Source organism: Hippocampus bargibanti, linkage group LG16, assembly GCF_051943395.1.
Source record: "Hippocampus bargibanti isolate YZ-2025 linkage group LG16, ASM5194339v1, whole genome shotgun sequence".
Lineage (NCBI taxonomy): Eukaryota > Metazoa > Chordata > Actinopteri > Syngnathiformes > Syngnathidae > Hippocampus > Hippocampus bargibanti.
The window spans coordinates 6,027,141-6,055,124 of NC_142749.1; the positions used below are offsets into that span (position 1 = coordinate 6,027,141).

Genomic DNA, 27,984 nt, shown 5'->3' on the forward strand with positions numbered 1-27,984 from the left:
TAATAATGATGATAATAATGATAATAATAATAAGGATACTAATAATCGTAGTAGTAGTAGTAATAATAATAATAATAATAATAATCATAATAATCATAATAAATAATAATAACACTTCATTCATAAGCGCCTTTCAAAACTGTCAAGTACACTTTACAGTCGGAGGTTACGTTTTTATGCGGGTGAGCAGCGACGTTCACTCAACCCGAAAGGAACATACATAATAATAATAATAATAATAATAATAATAATAATAATAATAATAATAATAATAATATAGTTGTAGCTCAATAAATCTGTTTCATGTAATTTAATACAAAATGAAAAAAATGTATGAACTCTTTACCCAGAGAGTGACTTATTTCAGGGTTGTATTTATTTGTTGATGATGAGAGCTTAAAATACAATATTCATATAAGAAACCAACAAAGGCCATGAAATTATTTTAAATGCATATAATAAAATGAGTTTCCCTCTTTGAATTGAAATGCAATTTAAGACTCATTTTTGATATTGTAGCTAACACATTTAGATTAACAATGAAAAATCATCCGTCTCATTTGAACACCTGCAACATTCTCAATACAGAGTGATTTTGTATCATCCTGATTGACGTACTTTACGGTGGATAAGGCACACATTCAATTAATGAAAAAGGTTTTCTAAATATAATATATACATATGTAAAAGGTTTCCAAATATAAGGCACACCACATTATAAGGCGCTACAGTAGAGGCTGTAGTTACACACTACTTCTTCCACGGGAGGTGGAGTCACTGGCTGCTGACAAGAGTTGTGAGACCTGTTGTGGCTCAATATTACTTCACATATAAGGCACACCGGCGTATCAGGCGCAGGGTCATCTTTTGAAGAAAATCAAGGTTTTTGGGTCGCCCTTATACACCGGAAAATGAGGTCGATTGTGCAGGTGTACCTAATGTTGTGGCAGGTGACTGCAGTGTGTCCAACATCCACCGCTTCGGCCTCCGCTTGCTTCATCCTTGAGGCAATTCAGCCGCTCCTTCCCCACCTTTGACTTTCTTTGTCATTTTCCTGCCGCTGCCGCCGCCGCTGTCATTTAATGGCGCCAAAAGTAGTCCTTGTCCTTCAATGCTCATCCGTAATGGATGTATTTCACTGGTTTCCTTTGGAGTGCGTTTATTGACAGTCATTCTTCCTTCTTGAATGTTTTTTTTTTAATTACAGAAAGAGCAGCACTGGTGATGGACCCAGGGAAGGAGAGCTCGAGGATTTACATGAAGATGAGCCCTCGTCTTGAGTTTTTGACATTGATTGTCTTTAGGCTTCTTAAACGTCTCTTCCACTTTTCTTTGCTTCAACCATTATGTGCTTGCCATAATGGTTGATATTATTATTATTGCTACGCAGCAAACAGGCATGGAAGCTGAGTGGTTTTTTTTCTTTGTTTTTTTACACTCCGACGTGCTTGTGTTTGAACTTCCAGTTGACCTCGGAGTGACATTACTCCCCACTGCCCCCCCCCCATTTTTTAATCTGCTTTTCATCATTGGTTCTTTTTATGCCGGCCTGTTTTGAGGAAGTCAAAGACTGGACTTTGGCTTCCTAGTTGAAGACCATGTGGTGTGTGTATTCCCTTAGTAACTGCAGACGTTTTTGTTTCTGACCAATTATTGCTTGTCTAATTCTTGTACATAGATGTCTAAAGGTCTTATCTGGGTCATTCCCACAATCCTCATCCCATATTGTTTACTCATTCCTATGTTGCCTTCGCTACCTTTGAAGCCTGTGCACATTTGCAAATTTCTTCAGAAAGTAAAAACAAAACATTTGACAGTGATCGCAAACAAAGCAGCTCTTAAGTTAAACAGTTTTTGCTCTTAAACAGGCGGAAAGGACATTTTATGACAAGAGTCTGATAAATATGGCTTCAGCCATCTCCGGATTTGGTTATTCGGGCTATTTTGCCATCATACACCCCCATCACTGATTTGAAATGAAACAATCAAGTTGTGATTGAGGTGGAGTATTGCAGAAAAAAATATTCCATTTGCCATTTTGGAATTATACACAATTGAGGCCGAGTCCCACAATTTGCATTTTAATGATTGAATGAAAATAATTTGCAGTCACTGAGTTGAGTGCTTGTGGTCGAGAGCCGATAGATCATCATCAAATGTCATCCGAGAGATGTTTTACCAGTGAGTCTTTCTGTCTTTAGTAAGTCCACAGCATGACTTGAATTTGTTTTCCTAATGTCTGGAGTTAAGTCATTTTGGGGTCATAATCAGTGATGTAGCTAAAGTTTTATCAACATTATAGCATTTGGTTCAATGTTAGAACAGAGTTAACTTGTCCACCCCCAGCCATCACCACCACCTCTCACTTCTGTGCAACACAAGCATTCCTGTGGCACTATTTTGTGGCATCCTTGTGCAAAGGAACAATGTTGAAGTCAGTTGAGGAGCTCTGCAGTGCTTTGCTGATATCTTGGTGCCAAGAAACTATGTTTAAGTTGGTTGAGGAGCTTCATGTAACACATGATGTGGAATGCTTTGGATCATGATTCTCTCGCTCCATTTTTTTCTTCTCTTGCAATCATTTTGATACAAATTGACCTCGGTTTCGTTTTTGCAAACACTGAAATGTGACTTAGATGTATTCTATTTGCATTCATGAAGGTGTCTTTTGATTGTATTGGATTAACCTTTATTAGCCACGCAGTGGAGAAATTTACATTTCACAGCAGCAAAGTGATGAAAGTAAGAGGAAAGGAAATGAAGAAATAGAAAACAAAATACATGAGCTGCTGGAAAGGCAGCCACTCTCGTGGCGCCATTTTGAAGTCAAAACAACAAATAAAAAAAAACCCTAAATAACACATAATGTGACACAACACAAAAGAACAGTCATTTAATCTTAAACACGTTCTGCACCCTCTTTGTTGTAAGAAGCAATTCTAGATGAAAGAGAAGATAATCAAAGTCTCCTTTTCACCAGTGGATCAGGGACATCCTGGTACAATGGTCATGTCTGTTAAAAGCTAAATGTTGAAAGCAAACACAAAGCTGTAGCATCCATCGACGAAACGAGATTGTCTCACATCTCCTGTCCCACATAAATCCGCTTCAATTCCAAGCCGTGACAGTTCCACATACTCATCGGTGCTCTGCGCTGACGCTCCTTTCTTCTTATCGCGGGCTCCTCAAGCCATACATCCATCCAGCCGCACTGTCCAACAGCACCAACAGTTTCCACTGGACAAAGCGGGGCTGTGAAAATGCTGCCAATTACAGGTGCAAAAAAAGCACAATCACCCCATAGCTGTCCAGCGAGGACAGTGAAATGGCACTGACATTCTTCCCAAATAAAAAACAGTGCTGGCATATTCGTGCTGCCGAATAGGCGCAACCAGAGTCTCCTCCTTGATGAATGTCGTGGCCCAAAATGCAAAAAAACAATCTGTATCGGTTCCACACGACACACAAGAACTCAGTGACAAAAGAAAACTCAAAAACAACCCCAAAAAAAAAGCACGGCTCGTGAGATGACGCCTACTCGGGCGCCATCTTGGACTTCTAATATAGATTGTGATGATAACGAATCAACTTTATTTTTCTCCTGTTTCCTTTCTGGTCTTTTATTATTCCGTTTAACTGTGCTTAATTTTAAAGAATGTAGCCAAAAAGCATTTATTTGTTTTTGCAGCATAATGATGGTATCGTCACTTAAATGTTTTAGCCCCTGTAAATTAACTTACTCTCCACAAAATGGCAGTTAGTCCTCAATTATTATTATTATTTTTTTTTCAATCAATTTCAGCGGTGTCGAAAGACAAAAATCACTTAAAAGACAACCAACACTTTTTTTTGTTTCTTAACTGAATCAGAAAAACGTTCTAAAACATCTAAAATACCCAAAACACACAGGCTGATATTTTTTGTCAAATGCGAAACACCAATAAAAATGACTTAGTGTCCCAAAACTACTTCAAAATGACCTCAGAAAGTTTCAGTTTTAGAAGGTCCCGCCCCCTTGTTCGTGACGTCACGCCAGGATGTCCTGCCTTGCTCAAGAATCAAAACAATGGCTTCAGATTCGGAGAAGATGCTTTCTTGTTACTCATCCAGTTATGATTATGATTATGATTCAAATAATTCTGAAGAGGAAAGCATAAATGTTTGCAATCGATTAAAGAAGTCCTTCCGTCTCATTTTGAGGCATCTGGACTCCAATGTAGTGCCCAGAAAATGCACAAGATGGCGCCCAACCTCCGTTGGAAATGGGCTGATTTGTCTGCTGGGAATTTGTGTCAACTAGTATCAAATAGTAATCTTGCAACACATAATGATTCACTATCGCGTTATGTTTTTTCCTTCTAATTTCGCCATCAACACGAAGTTTTCAGACCAAACAAAGTACCCAAAATGCATTGTGTGTCGCTTTCTCGGTCAGGGATGTTCCAGATGTGACGTCACGTCGGGCATCGTCATCAACTCGAAAACAAGACTTCCAGAATATTCAGCGCGAGTCTTAAAAACGTAAAATATAGCTATATGCGGTGGAATCTTTGTAAAATACGCTCAGTAGAAGTCATTTGAAGTGATTTTACAGATTATGGACACAACTTGTCCGGAGGCTTCGCTTGTCCTTTAAGTTTAGTTGAATTATACCATTTGAAACACATTAAAATGGCAATGTCCTGCTGGCATTCAGGGATATTTCCATATTGGATTCTGATATTGATAGTTGTTTTTTTATTGTATTTATTTTTTTCTTACTTGGCATTCAACTGAAATTAGTGACCGGGTTTTCATTGGCCACTGCTTGCGAAATAGAAATCCGTTTAGCCACACTGACAAGGTGCATTTCAACGTTATGATTAGGCCTTGTCTGGCAGGAACAGCACTCTGCATCCACCTCTTTGCTCTCATGAGTGTGGCTGATTAGAAAGGGAGAGCGCTGCACTTTTGCTCGCCCTCGGTTGGTCTCCTCCTCAGGGTCCTTCGGTGAAACATGACAAAGTTGACAAAGGAGCTGTTTCGTATTTATATCTTTATGTGCAATGATCAATAATGAGTCTGCATCAAACAGCAAAAGTGCTGTGTTGTATTGTTTTTTTTTCTTGCTGTATGTTGAGGGAAATGTCAATGAAGGGCTTTTTTAAGTACAAAACATTCTATGTGAATTGTTTTTTCTTTCTTTCTTCTATGTACAAGTCTGTGCCGCTAACTTTTTCCCCCCAAACACTCAGGCTCTTGTGTACTGTGATTTGGTCATCAACCTATAAAGGAAACTCACTGCTTGCACTTTACATTTACTGTAAATATGTCACTTTTACATAAAAGACCTGCAACATCCGCAAGACACGTACAAGACTAATAGTCATGATGTGCGTCCCCTTTAAAAAAAAAACAAAAAAAAGATGCATTACTCCTGGGTGCTTTTTACAGTTGTGTGCTAATATTCAAAAGTGTTCAATGAGAAAAGCAGCAAATAAAATAAGTTACAAAAGTGCTTTCTTTCACGTACCCAATGTGCATAATATCTTTGAAATCTTCAGTGAGGCATGTTTGTTAACCTCTTAAAGGACAACCGACGTCACTTTTTTGTTTTTTAACTGACATCAGAAAAACGGTTTTTAGCATCTAAAATACCCAAAACACGCAGTATGATATTTTTAGTCAAATGCAAAAAAAACAATAAAAATGACTTAAAGTGTCAAAAATCTGCAAAAAATTGAGCTGCGAATTGGGCATTTTCATAAAGTCCCGCCCCCAGTTCGTGACGTCACGCCAAGACGTCTTGCATTGCTGGAGAATCCAAACAACGGCCTCAGATTCGGAGAATATGTTTTCTTGTTAAACATCCAGTCATGAATATGATTCTAATAGTTCTGAAGAGGAAAGCATACATGTTTGCAATCAATTAAAGAATTATATGTGCCATTTTGAGGCAACATTGGGGAAAAATCTCTCACCCAAAAAAAAGAGACACAAAATGGCGCCCTCCGGTGGCCACCTCCGCTTCCACAGGCTGATAAATTCCTTATATGGAGCTTGGATGCCCTCTTCTGGCGGCTTTTGGGTGCAACACGGTTCTCAGACCAAACATGTACAGCAAAATACATTGACGTGATGGAAGGACCGCTACAATGTGTCAGGGGGCGGTCCTTTCGTGACGTCACGTACGGACTCTTCACCAACTCAAAAACAAGACTTCCTGAATATTCAGTGCGAGTCTTAAAACGTAAAATATAGCTATATGCGGTGGAATCTTTGTAAAATACGCTCAGTAGAAGTCATTTGAAGCCATTTTACAAATTATGGACACAACTTGTCCGGAGACGTCGGTTGTCCTTTAAGTCATTATACAGTAAAATAGAAGACACCCCCCTACCCTACCCTACCCCTCCCCCCCCCCCCAAAAAAAAAAAAAAAAAAAGTCAATGTGTAATGATCTATCCTTGCGGTATTTTGCAGCTCCAAACTATAAAAGTAAATAATTTGCATGTTTGCTTTTCTGTGCACCCTCAATGAAAATTGTAATACTTGCAGCAATGCTAATGTTATGCATGTTGCTCGCGATTTATGCAGAGCTGCATTTTATGATGCATATAGTTAATATATTCTATACATGGGAAATATCAAATATGCCCCGGTGTCGTGAAAACTGGGCTTTTAGATAAGATTAAAATGGATGCTGTAATTGTTTCACTGGAATCGATTTCAGGTGAAGGAAAATGGTGGAATGTAAGCTCGCTGCTGTGTATTTTACTGTCCTGTTCCATGTTAACGGTCTGTTGCGTTGTTTGGTACATTTCTTGCGTGTACTGTGTGCTTAGCTTGTTTGTTCGACAGTGTTATGAAGTGTTTTCACATGGATGTTTTTACCGTTTTGAAGAAGAATAAAAATATTTTAAAATGTAATCATGAGTGGCACAGTGTACAAGTGGCTAGCTAGCATGTCTGTGTGGTTAGCTAGCATGTAAGCCTCACAGCCGAGAGGTCCTGGGTTGCTCAATTTAGATCCTTCAGTGTGGACTTGAATAATGCAGTTTCCATTCGCAATGAAAAAAATGTGCCGGTTAGCTTAAATAAAATATAGCTTCGATAACATTTTATCGAAGATGATAAAGTGCCCATTGGTGTAGATCAAGGGTGTCAAATCTGCTCCACATATTACATACAGAACGCAAAACAAATGAATGAATACATAGTTTTCAAGTATAATGGCTGTTATTGTGGTTTACATACAATAATTTGAAATTTTGGTTCGGACTTTAGTAAGCATCATGGCACTTAACATGCTTGATTTGCTTTTGTGGGCCAAATAAAATGATGTGGCCCTTGACTTTGACACCTGTGGTGTACATGGTTGGCTGACTAATGGGTAAAACTTGGGTAGATTTGAAAAGCTTCAGTTCAGGCGTGATCCCATTCAAGCCAAGCAGGAAATGTCTGAATGGAAAATGAAATCTCCTTTTGACGACTAAATTAGATCCGGCCGGCTCGTCTTTTTGAGAAGTCCGAAAGTAATCAAGGACGACACATGAATCAACCGCGAAAACAATTGCGCTGGTTCAGCAAAGCCACTTATGTCATATCTCAATTGAGAAATAAAAATAAGCGTAAGATTTGAATTGAACTCATGATTTGCAAATTCAGAGATGAAAATATTTATATTTTTTTCCCCTAAGGGCCTCTAAATGATGGGGTTGGTGTAATAGATTTGTTAACTCATTCACTGCCATTCCCAAATGTATTCGGGAATTGAAAAGCATGATGTGGAGCGGCATTCCCAATTTTTTTCAGGTTTCGGTTTTTCTTGCATGAGGGTGTCTATAAAGTGCTGGTCAGACCTCTGGCAATGTTTTTTTTCCTCCCACGAGCGGGCAGCATTTGCCTTTTGTACAGCTGCCCCCATTTGAAGCTCAGATAACTCCAGACTGATATAACTTAGGAATTAACTCTTTTTTTCTGATGAAAGAAGACAGTCTAAGGTTTCTTCCACTGCAATGAACGTTGATGTAATCTGAAAACTCAATATTTTGTGTGTCCTGCAATTTGAGTGAAAATGACAAAAACACTGGCACCGGAGTGGACATATCTTTGCACATTATCTGGCATTGAATGAGTTAAGCTCTGTACATATTGCTAAAAGCGAAGCAATAACGTTCCATGCTCATACAGTCACATTGTAAATATCTACTTGATAGACATATATGTAAACAAAGCTATTTTTGCATGCATTTTGTACACTTTGATTTAAGAGTCAATAAAAATGGGACAGAATCCAAAGGTGTTTTTTTTTCTTTTTTCCAAACAATATGTTTTATTGAATTCCATTAGGCTCAAGCGGTAAACACGAAGATGAAATTGGTGCAACTGTCAGATATTCACACACAGTGTAATTCTAGCTTTGACAATGACACCTACAGGTACAGTAATTGATTGCACGACACACAACACAATTGATGTGGGATGGTTCCCTCCACCCATCGAAACACTCGATTTATTACACCTCCTCGATCAAATTCCAATGCAAATGAAAAAAGGGAGTTTGCAAAGACAATAATTTTGAGCAAAATGTGCTAAATATGAGGGTTAGTGTTGTTTTTTTTCAGTGGGAATGTAGACTTTGACTACAGGAATTTACTTTCATTATCTTTTTGATAATGAAAGTAAGTTGAGTACGTTCATTTCAGTCGTGAGAAACATGATAATGCTTTTCTGAATGCATCATTCGAGACTGTTTTTTTAAAGCAGAATTTGTTTGTGTTGGATTTCATTAGATTTTTCAGGTGTCCCAAACTGAAAGGCATTTCAGAAAGCCTAAAGATAAAAACAACAACAACAAATATTCGTTTTCCTATTATTTTGCTTGTAGTCAGTTCGCAAATGTGTTCACCATTATGACATTCATGAATTGAATCATGAGTTCTTTGTACAAAGGAAATGTACTTCCGATGCGACCCCACCGAGTTTGATGAGAGCAACCTCAGAAGATGGCCGCAGCTCACACATTTGCAAATGTTTTTGGTGCGTGTCATATGCTGTGAGGAACTGCATCTCAACTGCAATTTACTGGGAGTCACTTTGTTTTGCAACCCCAATAAGATGTTGTATCTTTATTGTTCATTTATGTGGGTCGGTGATGCTCAGTCAGGTCAAAGACATTGTCCTTTTGTGTCCTTTGAGAAAGGGGGTTGACTTTTTTGAAGGTTCCACTCTCTCACATAATGCAATGCAGCTTCTGTGAAATTCTTCCCTGTTGTCACTTCTGCAAGAGAAAGATAGTTACAGTACTAGAAATAACGGTATTGCAATAAATGTTTTTAACAATAAAATATACCTGGCTATAGAATTAAAATATGGTATCCACATTACTTTGCTAATATTTTAAACAGAGACGCCCCCCCAGACTCAAATAATTAAATTAAGTAAATTAACTATTGATAACAACTGGAAAAAATATTGTTTTTTTTTTTTTTTTACAATACCTAATTTTGGAATGTGACAATCTTCGGATTTTAAGACTCAACACATTCACTAAGAATTCCTGTAAGAGTAATTCCCTTAACTCATTCACTGCCATTTACCGAATTAATTCGGGATTTTAAAATATGACGCACAGCGCCATTCCCGAATTTGTTCTGGTTTTAGTTTTTTACTTGTTGGGGTGCGGATAAAGAGCTGGCCATGGCCTCTGGTAACGTTTTCCCCCTCCACAATGGGGCAGCATTTCCTTTTATTTCATGTTAGCGCTTTGTTCCAGCTTCAGCTGTTGTCAAAGTGCTATATAAACCAATATGTGTGTACTGCATTGCATTTTGGACAGTCACCCTCATTTCAAGCTCAGATAACTCCAGGCCCATATAATTTAGGAATGAACTCTTTTTCGTTGTACTAAGTTCATCCTGTCTACTTGATATCTAATATTAAGCAGTCAGCTAATTGAACACCTACACTGTCTGTAAGTAAAGAATCTGCTTAATATTATATGAACTCTTTTTTTCTGATGAAAGAAAATAGTCTAAGGTGTAATGTTTATGTAGTCCTAAAACTCAATATTCTGTGGGTCTTGGAATTCGAGTGACAATGACAAAAACCCTGGCAGTGGAGTGGAGACATTTTTGCACGTCTGGCAATGAATGAGTTAAATATGGCCATGGAAGAAAAATCTCTTCAGATCTGTTGCATTGCTCCCCATTCCACTCGGGCAACCATTTAACTTCTTACATTTTCTATCTACGTGGCAGTTTGCATAGTTGTTTTAAACTACCCGACATTTTCAAGGTCACACCAAACGTTTCTAACTAACGGCAAGAGACTCTTGCTAGTAGCACGCACACTGTTAGCGATGTCAGCCAAGAATGCATTCGAAAATATGACTATATAATATGATTTTCATTAGTGCTTCTTTTCCTGTCGGCTTTTCCTTTAGGGGTCGCCACAGCGAATCAATGTCCTCCATCTATCCCGGTTTTTGTGCATCCTCTTCTCTCACACCAGCTACCTTCGTGTCCTCTTTGACCACATCCATAAACCTCCTCTTCGGTCTTCCTCTCGGTCTCCTGCCTGGCAGTTCAAGGCTCAGCATCCTTCTCCCGATATAGTCACTCTCTCTCCTCTGGACATGTCCAAACCATCTCAGTCTGGCCTCTCTGACTTTCTCTCCAAAGCCTCTAATATGAGTTGTCCCTCTAATGTACTCATTCCTGGTCCTATCCAAGCTGGTCACTCCCAAAGAAAACCTCAACAGCTTCAGCTCTGCTACCTCCAGCTCTGCTTCCTGTCTTTTCTTTAGTGGCACTGTCTCCAGTCCAAACATCATGGCTGGTCTCAGCACCGTTTTATACACCTTTCCTTTCATCCTAGCTGAAACCCTTCTTTCACACATCACACCTGACATTTGTCTCCAGCCTTTCCAGCGTGCCTGGACACACTTCTTCGCCTATTTTCCACACTCTCCATTGCTCTGGACAGTTGACCCCAAGTACTTAAAATCCTCCACCTTCTTTATCTCTTCTCCCTGTAGCATCACTCTTGCACTTGGATCCCTCTCATTCCCACACATATATTCTGTCTTGCTGTGACATAATATGATTTTCATTACACATGTTGCACATTAGAGCAGTTGAAAGGAAAATTTCTTTTACACTTTTTAGTTGATGATAGACATTAATATAGATGGTCTATGTGATGCACATGTGTGGAGGGCAAATACACCACAGAAAATGGAGGGAGGAAGCAATTCCTTACTTTGGATTCCTCTGTGTCTGTGCTGCCTGCTTCTGAATCGGGGTCCTGCATCACAGAAGCACATGAATTCCCCTGTTAAGAAGGCCACTCAGGTGAGTGTGCGTAAACTCATGTAAATATGGCACGTGAATTACAGTGAATTGAGACAGCGACTCTAGACTCACATTTGACCGAGCAGTGTGGCTTGGTCTTGTTTTCCCTTCACTGGCGTAATAGACGCTGGTCGTGTCTAAACCAAGCGACTCACTGTCATGCTGTGAATACAAAATGTCCTGCCTGGTTCAGTGATGGAGAGCAAGCTGTTCAGGTGATACACAGTATATGTAAGGACAGTGGCGGACCGTCGAGCACTGTAAAGCTTTCTCTGCTGGCCTGAAAATATCTGAATCACAGACTGATGTTAATTATATTTTGTCCATGAATTCCTGTTATATAATTTCAAAATTGTCTTTCCGCTTCCTTTCATTACTTTTCCCGTTGCGCTGTTTCCAGATGTGTGTTTTCATATTTATGCATTTAACCAATCACATTTCAGCCAACATTTGCTACCTGTACAAATGTGTCAATCAAACTGTCGCTCAAAAAGTCTAACCAATCAGATTTCGAGTTGGCAATCCAAAAGGGCTGACATTGACCAACGCCTTCTTGAAGGCGCTTGTCAACGTCAGAATTTTCGCACACTATGATTGGCTAGTCACTAGCCAATCATAGTTTGCTCTGATCACAAGCCGCTCGTGACAAGAGCATACTGGCCAGAGCTAGCACACTGTATCAGTAGTGAGCTGCACTAACCAATATATCTTGTTGATTTAATACCAATTTTGTCAACCCACAATGGCTGAAAGAGAAGAAATTGATTTGGTTGGAGATGTGCAGTAAAAGCCATTTTCAAGACTGACTTTTCAAGAAAAAGTGGACATCATTAAGAAAGGTTGGTCAGTTATTTCCTGGCTATTGGTACCCTCCAGTGGACTTGTACTAAATCACAGCACATTTCTTTCAGTCTGGATCGATTCAGAGAGAGCACTACTGAAGACCAAGCGATAAAATCCACGGTCCAATGGAAATGTTTCCTTCTTTTTAGCATAATATATTATACAAACGTTCATATAGGAGAGCATTCATTAAATAACTGGAGAGGGCTGCTGTTTCAATTGTGAGGTAGATGTAATAGATACTCATTCAAATGAATATCACATCGGTATGTCAATCCTCTCTGAAAATCAACTGCTCTCTTCTCTAATCTCTGCCGCCATCTTGCGGCCAAAGTAACAATTTCGTCACCCAGACATTGATTTACAATTTTGATTTACTCGCTCGCGGTTTACCTGTCCTTGTGTGTCTGTGTATTTGAATTTCATGTTCTTGTAAAATTCTTTTTTGGGAAGCAGATACAGCAGCACCAGGTCACAGACAACAGTTGCCTGAAAAAAAGGTAATAAAACAGTATGAGATCGTTTTAAATGTAAAGTTTTTTCTTTGTGAAACGAATAAATCATAAAAGAGTCAGTACCAACATACCACTCCAAAAATTCCCACTCCGGAGCCTATTGCTGTTAATGTTGGAATGATATCAAATTTTCTGGCCTGTCAATACATAGTAAGAATGTTTCAGATTTTGTACAATATTAACGCACACATGCGCAGCATAAAACAAAGTATTCCAGACTGCACCAAATGGATTGGTCAGTTTTGATACTTCACCAAGTATGTTTGGATTTCACTTACCAATGATTGCACAATGATATCTATCCTTATGCCAAACACTTTGAGGAGGGTTCTTTTTTGTACTCTGTCCTCCATATAATGTTTTGCATACCTGAAAGAGTGATGGAAATGTAAACATTATATCCATGCTCTCCTTTACCACATCACACATTGAAAATGCTGCATACTTTTCTCCATTCTATTACACTGTTCATAAATATCATATTGAGAATCAAAATTAGGAGGCACTTAAAGTCGAGCCAAAAGCACAAACTCCTTAAATGGTTACTAAGTGTTCAGCAAAAAGAAAATGTGTACACGCCTAAAGTTGTAGCCAACTGATGCTCTGGCCTTGTCTGTCTCTGCAGGGTTTCCATACAGTCCATGGAAGTTGTATGTGGGTTTGCAGTATTTTACATCCACATCAAAGTTGCATGTCCAGTCAACCACGATGCCAATTGCTCCTCCCTTTAAAATAGCATACATATAAGTGTTATAATCAGAAGTGAACAAAAAAAATATCTCTCCCCATTCACATCACATCAGGTCAAACTTACCACTTTGGCTATGGTTTCAAAATTAAAGCCAGACTCCTTGACGATGTCTCCAAGTCTGAATATGGGACACAGTGGAGAATCTCTTGCATTGTGGACACATTTGTTGATATATGTTGCATCAATGCCCTCGACAAGGTTACTCCTACAAAGATAACAACATGTAGTATTTTTGTGATGTATTTTTCTGCATTGTACATTATATTAAGAGTCCATTCATCCATGTTCTATCCTGCTTGTTCCCACTAAGGTCATGGCTCAGTTGGAGCTTATCTCAGGTGTCTTTGTTTTCCCGTTCAAGCCAGTCTTGGCTTGTCCAGGTACCTCTCATCTCATCAGTTTGTTTGTATTTAATTCTCTCCTTTCTTTTGGTCTTTGTCAGTTAATTGATTCTGCTTCTGTTTCATCCATGGTCAGTCAAAGTTTCCAGACAGTTTGATTTGTTAATTAGCCTCTCATATTCTTGGGTCAATTCCTCTTTAATCCTTGTTTACTTTTCCTTTTATTTTATATTGTCTAGGAGTGAATATTTTTGAAGATTCCTCCTGCTCCGCAGTCCCCACCATCCCAGCCTTCCTGCACGTGGGTACTACAAGAACATGAAAACCAAAATGTGACAGTAAGTGCCAAACGAAACTAAGCATTGCATTGTTTTCTGAAAGATGTATTGTAAAGACCTCCCAGTAGGGTGCAGTGCAACGACACCGCAAAACGAAAAACCAATATTGACATATTACAGTAAAGTCTCGTTATATCGATATCGGTTATATCGATAGTCCCGCTTATTACGATACTATTTCTATGCATGCACGGAGAAAATTACATGCGCGCAGGGTCGGATATATTGATAGTCCCGGTTATATCGATATTTTTCGGACTCCCGAGAATATCGATATAACGAGACTTTACTGTACTTACTGTAACAGAATCAATCATAACAAAGCCGGTGGCAGAATTAGTGATGTGTCTTTTGGACAAATCTCTTCTGATATAATTATAACATGGATGTAATTTGACTTGTTTTTACATATTTTAGGTACCATATTTTCCGGTGTAAAAGGCGCACCCAAAAGCCTTAGTTTTATTCAAAAGATGACCCTGCGCCTTATACGCATGGGCACTTTATATGTGAAATAATATAGGGCCGCAGTACTTAGTAAGTCACACTTTTGAATGTTCACTCATATTATTCACTCTGATGACACTGATCAATCCCCATTTTGCTGCAAAGAATGTTTAAATAGCTTTGGGGTATTTTGATGTTGCTGAATCTGGAAAAAGTTGCTCTCGGTGTGTGTACTCAAATTTGCTCCACCACCGCATTCACAACCTGCTCAAGCTTTTAAGTGTGTGTGGCTAATTAATCTGCAATTTTGATAGCTAAAGCAAATCTAAGGACATTTTTTTTTAAATCCGGTGGACTTCATTTGCATAATATTTACCCTTTAAATCAGTACTTGGCTAACTGACTGTTTTCACAGAAAACTACTACTGCCTCTCAACCTTTTCATGCACATCAGCAACTCCCTTGAAACCCAAAAACTATGAGTACCGTATTTTCCGGCGTATAAGGCGCACCCAAAAGACATTTTCTTCAAAAGATGACTGTGCCTTATACGCAGAGGTGCCTTATATGTGAAGTAATACTGTACCACAACAGGTCTCGCAACTACTGTCAGCAGCCAAGACTCAATTTCCCCCTGTAGAGGAAGTAGTGCGTAACCCGGCTTGTGCTGTAGCGCCTTATAATGTGGTGTGTTGGAAAACTTTTATATAAATATATATGATATGTGGAAACCTTTTTTCATACACTGAATGTGTACTTCATAGTCCGGTGCGCCTATATGGAAAAAGTTTGAAAATACAACATTCATTGGGGGTTTGCCTTATACTCCGGTGTGCCTTATACAATGGAAAATATGATATAATAACTCATTCGTTGCCATTCCTGAATGTATTTGGGAAGGGAAAAGCATGATGTGGAGGCCATCCCCGAATTTGTTTGGGAAAGATAAAAACGTTATCCCTCCCAAAAAAAAAACTTGCCAACAACTATTCTATAATGTGAAATAATGAGTTAATGTGAATATTGAATACGATTGCTAACTATTACTATGTAATGATGCACTATTTTGAAAAAATATTCTTTTTAATAACATTTTTTGTTGATTCTTAAAACCGTAATAATTCTATCGTATTATTTCTCTTTAATATTTAGCTGGTGCATTTTTCTGCAAAATGCTTTAGAGCAGAGTTGTCAAAGTCATGGCTCGGGGGCCAAATCTGACCCGCCACATCATTTTATTCGGCCCGCGAAAGCAAATCAAGCATGTCAAATAGTCCCATGTAGGCCACAACAACTGTCATTATTTTTTACTTCAGATTTGAAAACTCGTTATTCATTAATTTGTTGTGCGTTCTATATGTAATATGTCAGGGGGATTAAACCTACTAATGGCTTCCCCAAATTCATAATGGCCCTCAAGAGGAAACCGTAACTACTAAGTGGCCCACAGTGAAAAGTGAGTTTGACACCCCTCATTTACACTAATGGGCAGTTCATCATCTTTGATAAAAGCTCAACATGGACATTTTTTTTCAATTGTGAATGGCAAAAATGGCAAAAATGAGTTTGACACCCCTCCTTTAGAGGTTCATTGCATCGAAATGTTGGTTCATACATACCTCGTGACACCAAATGCAGGGAATGTTACAGAGTTCTTGATGAACAGTGTGTAGTTCTCTGCTGACATCAAGAGCGGAGGGCTAGAAAAATAAGAAAATTGGACAAACTGTATTTCCTTTGAAACAGACTGAAGAATAGTAACAATTCAGTGTCAGGCAATAACTTACTCTGGTATATTATGGTCATTCTCAATCGGGCACCATGCCAGAACCTCGCAAGTCTTTGTTGCATTATCACACACGCCAGTCATATGTCCTTCAAAGATAAAAAAAAAACATTAAAAAAAATCCAGAATCGCTTCACCACTAGCCAAGCTCTTGGCGAGGGGAACGCATGCCACTCCAAACATTTTCTGCTTCCACTTGTGATCAACTTATCTTTAATTACCATCAACTGCAGCAAGCAAGATGTGAAGCAAAGCGGATGTTGAATTTACTATCTCTCTCTCTCTCTCCTTCTCTCTCTCTGTTTCTTTTTCTGTGCGGCCGTCTATCCGTACCATACATGATTTCACAGGCGGTTTCCTAGAAGGCATTTGGTCACTCGCCATCAGCCTTCTCCCCGATACCCCCCTAGTTTACTCGTTTTCATGAGATGGCGACGCTCCGAGTGGCGCCTTGATGTTAGCTTGATTGCTACGCACATCAGGCAATGCCTTAACTCTTCTGTTTGATGTGTGGGGTCATCCAGAAGACATAAATCGTGAAATATTGAAAGATGGAGGAGACAAAATATACCGAAGAATCATTGAGCTGAGTGACATGAAAATTTGGGCCGATAAAAGTTGGCTCTAATGTTTGTTTTTAGTGGCTCAATGTCAGCTTATACAGAGAACTAACATTGAGTCTATGGTCATAGATGGACTTATGCATGACTTGCTTAAAGCGGCGTGAGACTCGTGCTTGAATGAGAAGCAAGAAGAGACAAGCATGCACTATGGCCAGTGGCAAGAATTACAAAGACACATCAAATGGTTGCCAATGATGAGTCTTTCATATCTTATAGCAGTTCTCATTTGCCAAAGCCCATTTGGCAAACAGAGGGCAGGTGAGCTCTTTAATTCATCTGTCCAATCAGCATCATCATGTCTAAAAAAGGCTTTGGAGAAGTTTGAGGAAGGCGATAAGTCTGAAGCCTAATCAAATAGGAGAAGAATAGCTAGGTGTGATCTATTGGTTTGTTCAGACGGTTGTTCAGTGAGGACTAATGCGGTCACACACTGTCAGGCCGTCAGAATTTACCGTGTCCCGTACGTTTGTAACTCCCTCCTTCGCAGTCGGCGTCGGTGCTACAGTTGTGCTTGCCTGGGAGCTGTCGGAAATAATGAACTTGGGTTAGTTTTTTTTTTTCCTGTAGAAGTTAAGAAAAGAAGTAAGAAAATGGCAAGTTCTGTGGCAAGTTTCTTTGGTCATTTTTATGGTCGGTAGCTATTGACACTACCTTCATTAGTAAATACTTTGCGATGTAATTGAATTCAGTGAACATTGAGTATTTTTTCAACCACCCTCTATTTGCTGAAATACTTTTGCTCTTTTTTTGCACAATCCAAAGAAATACAGCAATTGTCAAGTCATCCCTTCATTACCGAGAGGGTTGCTATGGACCGTTGCCATTCAAGGGGAGATAAAAACTGGGCTACCTTGCGACATGCCTGACAACCTTGGCTAATAGTTGCCCTTATAAATGATAACAATTCCCGTATAATAGTTGTAGTATGCCGGACATTATTTGAAACGATTTTTTTAAATGCCAACACAAGCGGAAATGCACCGTTTACCGCGCATGTGCACATTATGCTTTTATCTATGTGACCGTATGCAGCCATAAAAAAATATATGACTGAGGATTACTTGCTGGTTTTCTGTGATAATAACAGCAATCGGCAGCAGCATTGTCGTTGGCAACCAGCAGTTGAGACGAAGTGAATTTGATCTTTGTAAGATCGGTTCACTCTTAAAAAAATGTTCCCGTATAAAAGTTGTAGTATGCCATATATTATTTAAAATGATTTTAAAAAACGATAAAAAATGATTTAAGAAAACCTATAAGTTGACAGATATGTAGCGAACAGTGTGAAACCACAAATAATTGGCGCCCATCAAAACGTGTTGTATTTCAGTCATAAAAATCAAATGTGATTACTGTAAAAATCAGTTATTGTCATCTTTATTGCATTTGAAATTTTGGTATTTTTCATTGCATTTCCTGTCTTTTACAAACTCTTTTTTTCTTCCGGTTTGGAGCCTGTTGCTTTCCAGTAACTGATTTCCTATAATAATAATAATAATAATAATAATAATAATAATACAAATACAATTTAATATAAATAATTTAAGCCATTTTTTACAAAGATAGGATAAGTTTTCAAATCAATCCAAAAGTGAAATTTACTATGAATACCCTCATTGGTACCTGTCTGTGGTAATATCACTCGAAAACACAAGGAAAATCAAAAACACACTCATAGTTTACACGAGCTCACTGAGCTGAAATAGCCAATCCCAATTTTTAACAGTGAAATGTTCAACTGTGGTATTTTCGCTGTTAACGATGGTTAAAAAACGTGTCTGGAATGCAGACGTGTGACCACAATTAGTCATTTGACGACCAAAATCAGTGCAGAAAATATTTCCTACTTGACAGTTATTCAAAACAGTTTTGAGACCCCGTTTCTCTTTTGTTGTCATGTTTTTTTATGCTTATGAGAGAGGTACTGTATGTAATTCAAAACAGATTCTTTTCTTGAGGTCCTGTATGTCCAAGTGAAGGGTTTGGGAGGAAAGAGATTTGCATACCTCAGGACACTTTCCCATCTGTTGGCCTTCCGTGATAATGTAGTTAGTCATCACCACAAATGAAGAATCTCCCTGTGGTTTACAATCAGAAGACAAATATTTCACAGTATGTTAAACAGTCATATAATACTCAGATCCAGTTGATTGTGAGCTTTCTTTTTAACCCCTTGAACATCATTTACAGTCAATACAAAACCTGAAAAATTGTTATTCAACATTCCAGTTTGGAGCGCTTTGACAATGTTTAGAGTTTGTTAAAAAGGCATGTCTGGTACATGAACCAACTACCTGTGGGGAGGAATTTATCATAAAGTTGGACAAACTAGCACAGTTCAGCCTTCAAGGTGGACCGTTGGGTAGAATTCAGAAAATCATACTGTGGTCTCGATTGTTTCATTTGTTGAAGACTGAGCATGCTGGATCACTTTCGCCGATGGCTATCGAGTGCTTCACCTCTGTTTCAGTCAAGTGACACCTGAAAAAATGGCCCATCACTCATCGACACACACGAACACTCAAAGCCTCTTACACAGACACTTTATAAACAACCCCTTCTAAAGCACAAGTGTCAAAGTCAAGGACCGGGGGCCAAATCCTGTCTACCACATCATTTTATTCGGCCCGTGAAAACAAATCAAACTTGTGAAATTCCATGATGCTTGAAAAGTCTGAACCAAAATTTCAAATTGTCGTATGTAAACCATAATAACAGTCATTATTTTTACCTTGAAATTTGAAAACTAGTTATTCATTTATTTGTTGTGCACTTCAGATGTAATATGTGGAGGGGATTAAACACTCTAATGGCTTCCCCAAATTCATAACGGCCCCCGACAGGAAACCCTAACTACAATGTGGCCCACGGCAAAACATGAGTTTGACACTCTTAATTTAAAGCCACTTTCCAGGAAACACTTTTTTTTTAAAAGTATTGTATTTTCCTGTGTTCAAGGGGCACCCAAAAGCCTTAATTGTCTTCAAAAGATGACCCTGCACCTTATACGCAGGTGCACCTTATATGTGAATTAATATCGAGCTACAACAGGTCTTGCAACTACTGTCAGCACCTACCGAGTCCATTTTCCCCCGTAGAAGGTGTGGGTAACCCAACTTCTTCTGTAGCTACTGCAGCGCCTTATAATGTGGTCTGCCTTATATTGTATCATTTTATTTATTAATATATTATATTTGGAAAACTTTTTTTCATACATTGAAGGTGCGCCTTATAGTCCGTTGCACCTTCCATATGGAAAAGGTTTGAAAATACACAATTCATTGGAGGTGCGCCTTATACTTCAGTGCACCTTATACACTTTATTGTAACTTCACATAATTTACACTTCATCCATTTTATTCCACTTGTTTTACAGGAACTAAGTGATTGTAAGGTTTATTTTTATGGTTTTTCATAGAGATGTGTAAACAGTGCCTTTTCTTGCTTTCCTGATGGCCATGATATCCCATTGAAATACAGTAATTATGCACATAACTAATGCTGTTGATTGTGAACTGTTCCATTTCTTCCACATATGTTTTAGATTCCTATCATTTGCATAACATTCAGATAATTTAGCATTGATTGAAATACTCTTCATGGCTGCAATCACTACACTGAAAAAAATCCATCCATGCATTGATCCATTTTACAATCTTTGGGCTGTCTTTGGGCAGTAGGCGCTGGGTGTATTGTACACTGAACAGAATTATGTGTTGAATTTACTGAAATTCATTTTGGCAGAACACAATAAAATCACATCTTCGCTTCGCTGCATTTACTGTAGGTGCTAAAAATGCCTATTTTTAAAAGCTTTTCGGTAAAAGTTACAAATAGTACACAGTCACTCAAATTGTTGAAGAAATGAAAGTTGACTTTAGTTCAATCCCATGACAGTTGAGTATTTTACACAAGATGACCCTATAATTACAAATAAAGGTCCACACTCAACACGTTCGAGCGAAAAAGACAATCACAGAGCCTTTGTTATTTCTTCCTCAGAGTTAACAGGACCCAGGAACGGTTTAGATAAACAGAGAAATACATCGACTGCAGTCTTTTCATTGACGGTTTGCTCTGTGCTTTATGGGACACATGATCGAGAGTACAAAGACGCCTTGAGGTTGAAACTGAGTATCTCCTTGTCGTTGATGACTTCTGGCATGTAGTCAAGCTAACAAGGATGTCATAAACCTTGAGCTTTGTCACCAGGAGGTCACCATGCAGCTTTTGGGGAGCATTCATAGTAACTCAATCTGATTTTTATGAAACTTGACAGTTTGATTTATGAAGTCAACGACAATGGTGACTTAAGATGTTGACCGGGATTGACAGTGCGTCCAGCGTCACGCCATGATTCGAATTGACTGCAGTGGTTGAACTTTATTCACAGCGTTCCATGTATGAATCACCATGAGCAATCTAGTGAGCAACCTGTGGCGGGAAGACGTAGTCGGCCACGTCCCATACTCTCTCCTCTCCGTTCACGTTGGTGTAGCCCACTCCTTTCATTTTGGTAAAGACAGAGCCGACGGCCGTGTCTGTGGACTGGTAGCCTTTCTCGTAGATGAACACCCACCTGTAAGGGACAAGGGACAATCGTCAGGCTTGTTCATCACCTCAGGCTTCAGCTATGCCCTTGCTAAGCATCTGAGTTCACAGGCAAGGACACGTACGGGATAGTGTTGATTTAAACATGGAGCATTGCAATCGTGCCATGCCAACAGGACACCTCAAGCGTGTGTCAGTGGAGTAGTATAATGTTGTGGACTTCTACTTGAAATGTTGCAATAGAGAGAGATGGATTATTTGTGTGCTCATATGTCACATGAATAGCTAGTAACCCCACACTGTAAAATGAAGTGGAAATCATTTGTTGGGGCTTGACTTTCAGTTGTTTGGTTTTTGTCTGACTCCCTGAACTTGTGTGTGAAAAGTGAAAAGCTGTCACGGTTTGCGAGGTGGTGATGGCGGGTTCGGATCCCAAAAAGCAGGCAGGAGGGAGCAGGAGGTTGTTTGACAAATTGTATTAAAATAAAGTCAGCAGGAACAAAATGTAAAACATCAAAATGATCTGAATGGAAAAAATACAAAGTAGCAAAAGAAGACCAAAAGTAAAAGCCCGCCAAGGTTAAACAAACACGTACACGATGCATGCTGCAACCAAGCAGCAAACAAACAATGAATCGGCACGGGATGGTCGTGCCGGGTGTCCTTTTAAGTTTCAATGATTAAACGACCAGCACCTGCGAGGCTGCAGGCAGGGCTGACGTCGCTACCCGCTGGTCGCCAATCTGATCGGGACGACCAGCACCTGTGCAGGTGTAGGCGGGGCCGACAGCGCCCCCCGTTGGTCGCTAACCAGATCATGACAAAAGCATTCTCGATTGGATTTGAGATCTGGCCTCTGACCTGGCCATTGAAGAATCTTGGATTCATATGCGTTCACAAAGTCACATTTGTAGTCTTGTTCGAATTCAAATGTGAGGATAAGAATAGACACTTAGGTCCGTTTTTTGTGTCTTCATTTAGTCATCACATGAGATGACATATCCGCCATATTTAACACTTTATATCAGTAACTATTTTATTCCTTCACAATAATGTTTTGTCCATTCCTGTAATTCTGATAAAAAATGACTTTGGTTTTATCTCTCCAAAGAATCTTGATTGGATGTTTTCTGATAAAGTCGAAAATAGCTTCATTGCTCTTGAATGATAGCAATGGGTGAAAATGATTGTGTCAACCCTCCCGATTTAAAATCTGTGTGCCAATACTTGTCATCACCTCACGTTGGGAAAAAAAATGAATAATCTGTAAAAAAAAAAGACTAATTCTTATCTTTTAATGAAAGCCCTTAAATTTAAAATGGCAATCTTACACCACACCAAAATCATGCCCTGTAGTTGTTTGATTTTAATTTCATGTCTATTGTTGTTACGTATGAAATCGAACTCCTGAAACATTGGCCAAGCATTTCTGAATGAAACAACACTGCATTTGTAGAAAAGCAACAAAATGGCAGTCATTATTTGTAAGAGCATTTTTTTCATTCTCAGTCGACAGTTTGCCTCTTCTTGGGTAATCAGCTTTCCTCCCCCACTCGGTTAGGCTAAATGAAGACTCAAAATGGTCCATAGGCGTAAATGTGAGTGTAAATAATTCTTATATGTGCCCCATGAGTGGTTCGCAACCATTCCAGGGTGCACCCCGCTTTCGGCCTAAACACTTTACTTGCAATCCGATGTGGAAAAGCACTGTTGTTGAGAAAATGACATATGTATCAGCCTATAAAGCTTCAACACAAAATTATAAAATTGGAGCTCTACAGTTGCTTTTTACGTTATAGATTCAAGTATCACAATAAAAAAAATTGACCAGCCATCACATGATGACCACTTACATACATGTTTAAAATATAAATGTTGTATTTTGTAGTTGTGTCGAAATAAATGAATCATAAATATCATAACATTTTATTTAAATGTATACCAGTAGTTGATAAGCATTTATATTTCTCAGTATAATGTGCTGTGCTCCGTGACAGCAAACTACAACTGCTATTATTAAATAATAAGATAATAATACAGCAGAATAAGAAAACATTTACTCGTCCTTCAACAGAGAGTGCAATCTACAGCAGCACTAATTAAGAAGGGGGGGCGTCAAAGTTCCCAAACAAAAAGTTTTGTATGCACAACATAATGTATAAGAAAAAAATAACTGTACACATTACAGGATGCAATATAAAATATAAAAAAATATATAGATATAAGCATATATACAACTGCACAGATGCTGTATCAGCTAGTTGTGCTATTTATATAAAATATAAAAGACATAAAATATAGATACAAGTATATATGCAACTGCACATATGCTGAATATGGTGGCTGTGCTATTTACAATTTTAAAATATTTGTTCTCTAATATTGTCAGTCAAACATTACCTTTGTAAATGAAAATTATTTAACACACTTCTAGTGTCGGATATCATTAGATCCCACCTTTTTTATTGTCAGTTAAGCAATATATTGTCATGAAAAGCACTAGCACAGGTGTCAAAGTCAAGGCTCGGGGGCCAGATATGGCCCACCACATTATTTTATGATCCTTGCTGTGTTCTGTATCAAAATGTTGAATTGTAATGGGCAAGAAATAACATTGAGATTTTACATCACACTCCGAAGTGGCCCGCGACAAAAAAATGCATTTGACACTCCTGCACTATAGTGCCAAAGCCAACGTGTTATGATATTACAAAATAAATAATTTGTGAATTTTATGAAAATATGTCTATACTGTTTGAAAAATGATCATGGCAAAATACACCATTTTGTAGTTTCTGGTTGTGTTTTTTAATTGGGTAATAGTGTCGCATGTTCCCCCTGTACCAGCATGGGCTTTCTGTTTTTTTTTTTTTTCTCCACTCATTCCAAAAAAATGTCCCTAGTTGTGATTGTGAGCATGAATGGTTATTAATACTGTATATGTGTGGCACTAGAACTGGCTCAAAGCAATTCAGTGTGGACTGCATCTATTACCCAAAGAGAGCTGGGACAGACTTCAGCACGCCTGCAACCCTTGTCATGGGAAGCGGCTCATTGAATCAATGGAAGAAGTGAAATGGAATGTATGCAACCAAAAGCAACTTCTTTTGGGTAAATCAAATTATATAAGGTTTTGGGAAGTGAGGAAACTAGAGCGCATGGATAGAAAAATGAGAACTTGTAAAAGCATGAAAAATTAAGTCCAAGAGTGGAAGTGAAAGGAGAATAGCCGCAGAAACATGGCTTCTTGATGCAATGAGGTCTTTTTCTCTCTCTCACCATGCTGTGCCGCCGCGATTACCCGTCATTGTTTCAAACAATCTGTCTAACATCTCAAACAATGGATTGTCATTTTTGCCACTTTAAATGTGACGTACGGGAAAATTAATTAGTTTTTTTTCTATTTATGTTTGAGACCAATCATTTATGTCTGGCCTCATCCAATATTACGTTCTTGGCTGAAACCCTTTTCCTTTTCATATTGTATTTTAGGAAAGATTTATGCAAAGCACCACTTGCTCACAAAACCGTTAGATTGTCATGCCTTGGAGAAGGAAAAAAACATTTCATGAGATTAAGAGTCCACCTATTCATGCTTTCCTCAACGCAAAGAAGAATGTGCAGCTACAGAAATCATAATGAATTCTTGAATACATTGAAAGGCAATCGGTGGTTCATTGATGTTAGATGAAGACATCATAATTCTACATAATTAAAAACCATGACACAAAAACACATGGGACCAGCTTGAAAGACGATGCAAAATTTAAAACCAATGTCAGTCACTTGGGCTTCCATAAAGGTTGAACTCGTTTGTGGATTTTCAAAACCCGAAAAATATGTGAGTATACCCACTTTATAATACTGTAAGTGCACAATAATTCACACTCTGAGCGAAATATTTTTTTTCTTTAGTTGAAAATTTCTGCATTTTTGTGTCTGACAGTTTGGAGCTAATACAGTACTGCACAGGTGTCAAAGTCAAGGCCTGGCAGTTTCGGCAGCCGTATAATACGATAACAATGATATGGAAATACTGTAAAACATATGCATGCGTAAATGCACAATGGACAGTGGGCTTCAATTGGCCCCCAAACCATACTAGGGACACCCGTGAATGAATGATGAGTCTTCCAGTTTATTTGTTGTGAAACTGGATGGATATGGATATTCAAATGAGTAATTTTTAGAATAATGACATATAAGACAAGAAGAGGGGTTGGGGGTGGAAAACAGTATTTTCCAGTGTATACGGCACACATGAGTATGAGGCGCACCCCCAATGAATGGTGTATTTTCAAACTTTTTCCATATAAAAGGCACACCAGAATATAAGGCCCACCCCCAATGAATGACACATTTTTCCAAATATAATATATAAATATAGAAACATTTTCTAAATATAAGGCACACAACATGTAAATTTCCACATTGTGGTAATATTAAAGGCTTTATGATTCTGATTATAAGGCGCTACGGTACAGGCTTGGGTTACGCACGACTTATTTTACAGGGGGAAATGGAGTCAGTGGCTGCTGACAGTAGTTGCAAGACCTGTTGTGCCTCAATATTACTTCACATATAAGGCGCACCTGTGAAACAGTACACTGTAAAACAGTGCTGAGACCAGCCATGATGTTTGGACTGGAGACAGTGCCACTGAAGAAAAGACAGGAAGCAGAGCTGGAGGTAGCAGAGCTGAAGATGGTGAGGTTTTCTACGAATGAGTACATTAGAGGGACAAGTCATATTAGAGGCTTTGGAGAGAAAGTCATAGAGGCCAGACTGACATGGTTTGGACATGTCCAGAGGAGAGAGAGTGACTATATCGGGAGAAGGATGATGAGTCTTGAACTGCCAGGCAGGAGACCGAGAGGAAGACCGAAGAGGAAGTTTATGGATGTGGTCAAAGAGGACATGAAGGTAGCTGGTGCGAGAGAAGAGGATGCACACGGGATAGATGGAGGACATTGATTCGCTGTGGCGACCCCTGAAATGCTTGAAAAAAATGCAATATCCTAGATTCTATAAAAAATATAAATAAATCTAGAACTGCTTCATGTCATCACAAAGAGGGTACAGCAAGTCCTGAAGAATGAATGTCTCTCTGTGTCTTTGTTTTGTCATAGTGTCTCTATGCTGTCATATTATTTGTTATTTAGTTTTTTTGTTCTTTTGACTTCAAGGCGGCGCCGCGAGAGTGGCTGCCTTTCCAGCAGCTCATGTATTTCGTTTTTCTACTTTCATTCCTTTCATCACTTTGCTGCTGTGAAATGTAAATTTCTGCACTGTGAGACTAATAAAGGCATATCCAATCCAATTCCAATGGAATTGAACTCAGATCATAGTTTTCAGGTGAAGTGTAAGTCATTGTATAGGTCACTCACGCACAGACGCACACGCACAAACACAAAACTTTGAAGGCAACCCCCCTCTCCAGTGTTTGGCAGGGAATTGGGCAGCACTTGATTGTTATCTATGCTAGCATATCTCCCAGCCTGTTCATCAGACACAGTTCCTCGGGACATGCAGCCTAGAGGTATACACGCACACACACATAAACACGCACAGAAGTAACTTAGAAGTAACTGAAACAACATAACAAGAAATTAGCATTTGGTCCTGGCAAGTGGTTCCAAAAGAAAACAGACTTTCGAAGAGTGATTTCGTGAAGTCACCATACATGTCAACGCGCGCATGTCTACGGACGCAACGAGTGGATCAGGGCGTCACTCTGTTTGCGCGTTTGTCTCAACTTGAAGAGCGAACAACGTGACTCATCCGTCTTTTTTCCTTGGCATCACAAACATATCAAATCCAGGAATGTTTTTTATGCAAAATGTAATGACAACGATTGGGATTAAGAAAGAACCTGTCGGAATTCAGGAGGTCACGCCGAGAAGCCACCCCAACAAACTCGTACTTTCTAGACAATACAAACTTCTGCATGAAAGGCAGCCATGACATTCTGTAAAAGTCTTACCCAATGATGTAAACCAAGACCCCCAGTTGAATGAGGCGACAAACCACCCCTACTCTCCTATTCCTGACCAGCACTTGGCGGGGGGTCTCATACTCGAAAAAAAAGTCAGAGAGGGCATTGGTGATTTGGCTCTTCATTGTCAGGTGGCTGACCAAGCGAGAAAAGCACCCAAACGCTTGCGCTCCCTCCGGACTGCTTCCCCTTCACCAGTGACGAAGGTCTTCTGCCACCCCTCCTCTCTCAAGGAATGTCGGATGCGCTTCAAGAGAAGTCTTGACTTCCTCCCTCTCTCTGTCTCACTCTCTCTCTTTCTCTGTCTGTCTGTCTGTCTGTCCCCCTCCCTCCCTGCCTCTTTTGCCCCTTCAGCCTTTGGATCTTTGCATACATTTACTGCTCCATATTTTTTTTTATCCTTGGCTCGAACATTGACATTGTGATATTTTAAAGGACTTATGTTGTTTTGAAATGAG

The 27,984-nt window shown here is 39.0% G+C and overlaps 2 protein-coding genes across 9 annotated transcripts in view; one reads left to right on the forward strand and one right to left on the reverse strand.

Moving 5' to 3' along the window:
- Positions 1–6,386, forward strand: part of camkk1a (calcium/calmodulin dependent protein kinase kinase 1a) — a 35,465-nt gene extending 29,079 nt beyond the window's left edge. For both annotated transcript variants that reach the window (XM_089017811.1, XM_089017812.1), the window contains one exon: positions 1,208–6,386. In XM_089017811.1, the coding sequence (XP_088873937.1) occupies positions 1,208–1,280 (73 nt within the window). In that variant the 3' untranslated portion in view covers positions 1,281–6,386. The remainder of the gene's footprint in view (positions 1–1,207) is intronic.
- p2rx1 (purinergic receptor P2X, ligand-gated ion channel, 1) lies at positions 6,386–27,960 on the reverse strand. 7 transcript variants are annotated; one of them, XM_089017816.1, is made up of 14 exons: positions 27,515–27,960; positions 21,415–21,559; positions 18,987–19,058; positions 17,433–17,502; positions 16,359–16,446; positions 16,191–16,271; positions 13,509–13,563; positions 13,274–13,419; positions 12,973–13,063; positions 12,766–12,831; positions 12,573–12,668; positions 11,409–11,498; positions 11,245–11,316; positions 6,386–9,262 (listed from the first exon to the last, which is right to left on the reverse strand). In XM_089017816.1, the coding sequence occupies exons 1-14, from the start codon at positions 27,649–27,651 to the stop codon at positions 9,257–9,259; spliced, it is 1,215 nt and encodes a 404-aa protein (XP_088873942.1). In that variant the 5' UTR covers positions 27,652–27,960; the 3' UTR covers positions 6,386–9,256. The 7 variants fall into 7 exon arrangements, 6 of the variants coding, with proteins under 6 accessions (XP_088873942.1, XP_088873939.1, XP_088873940.1 ...); XM_089017813.1 differs by having other exon boundaries at positions 13,509–13,650; positions 27,515–27,955; XM_089017814.1 differs by having other exon boundaries at positions 13,509–13,650; positions 17,445–17,502; positions 27,515–27,953.
- Positions 27,961–27,984: the final 24 nt, after the last annotated feature.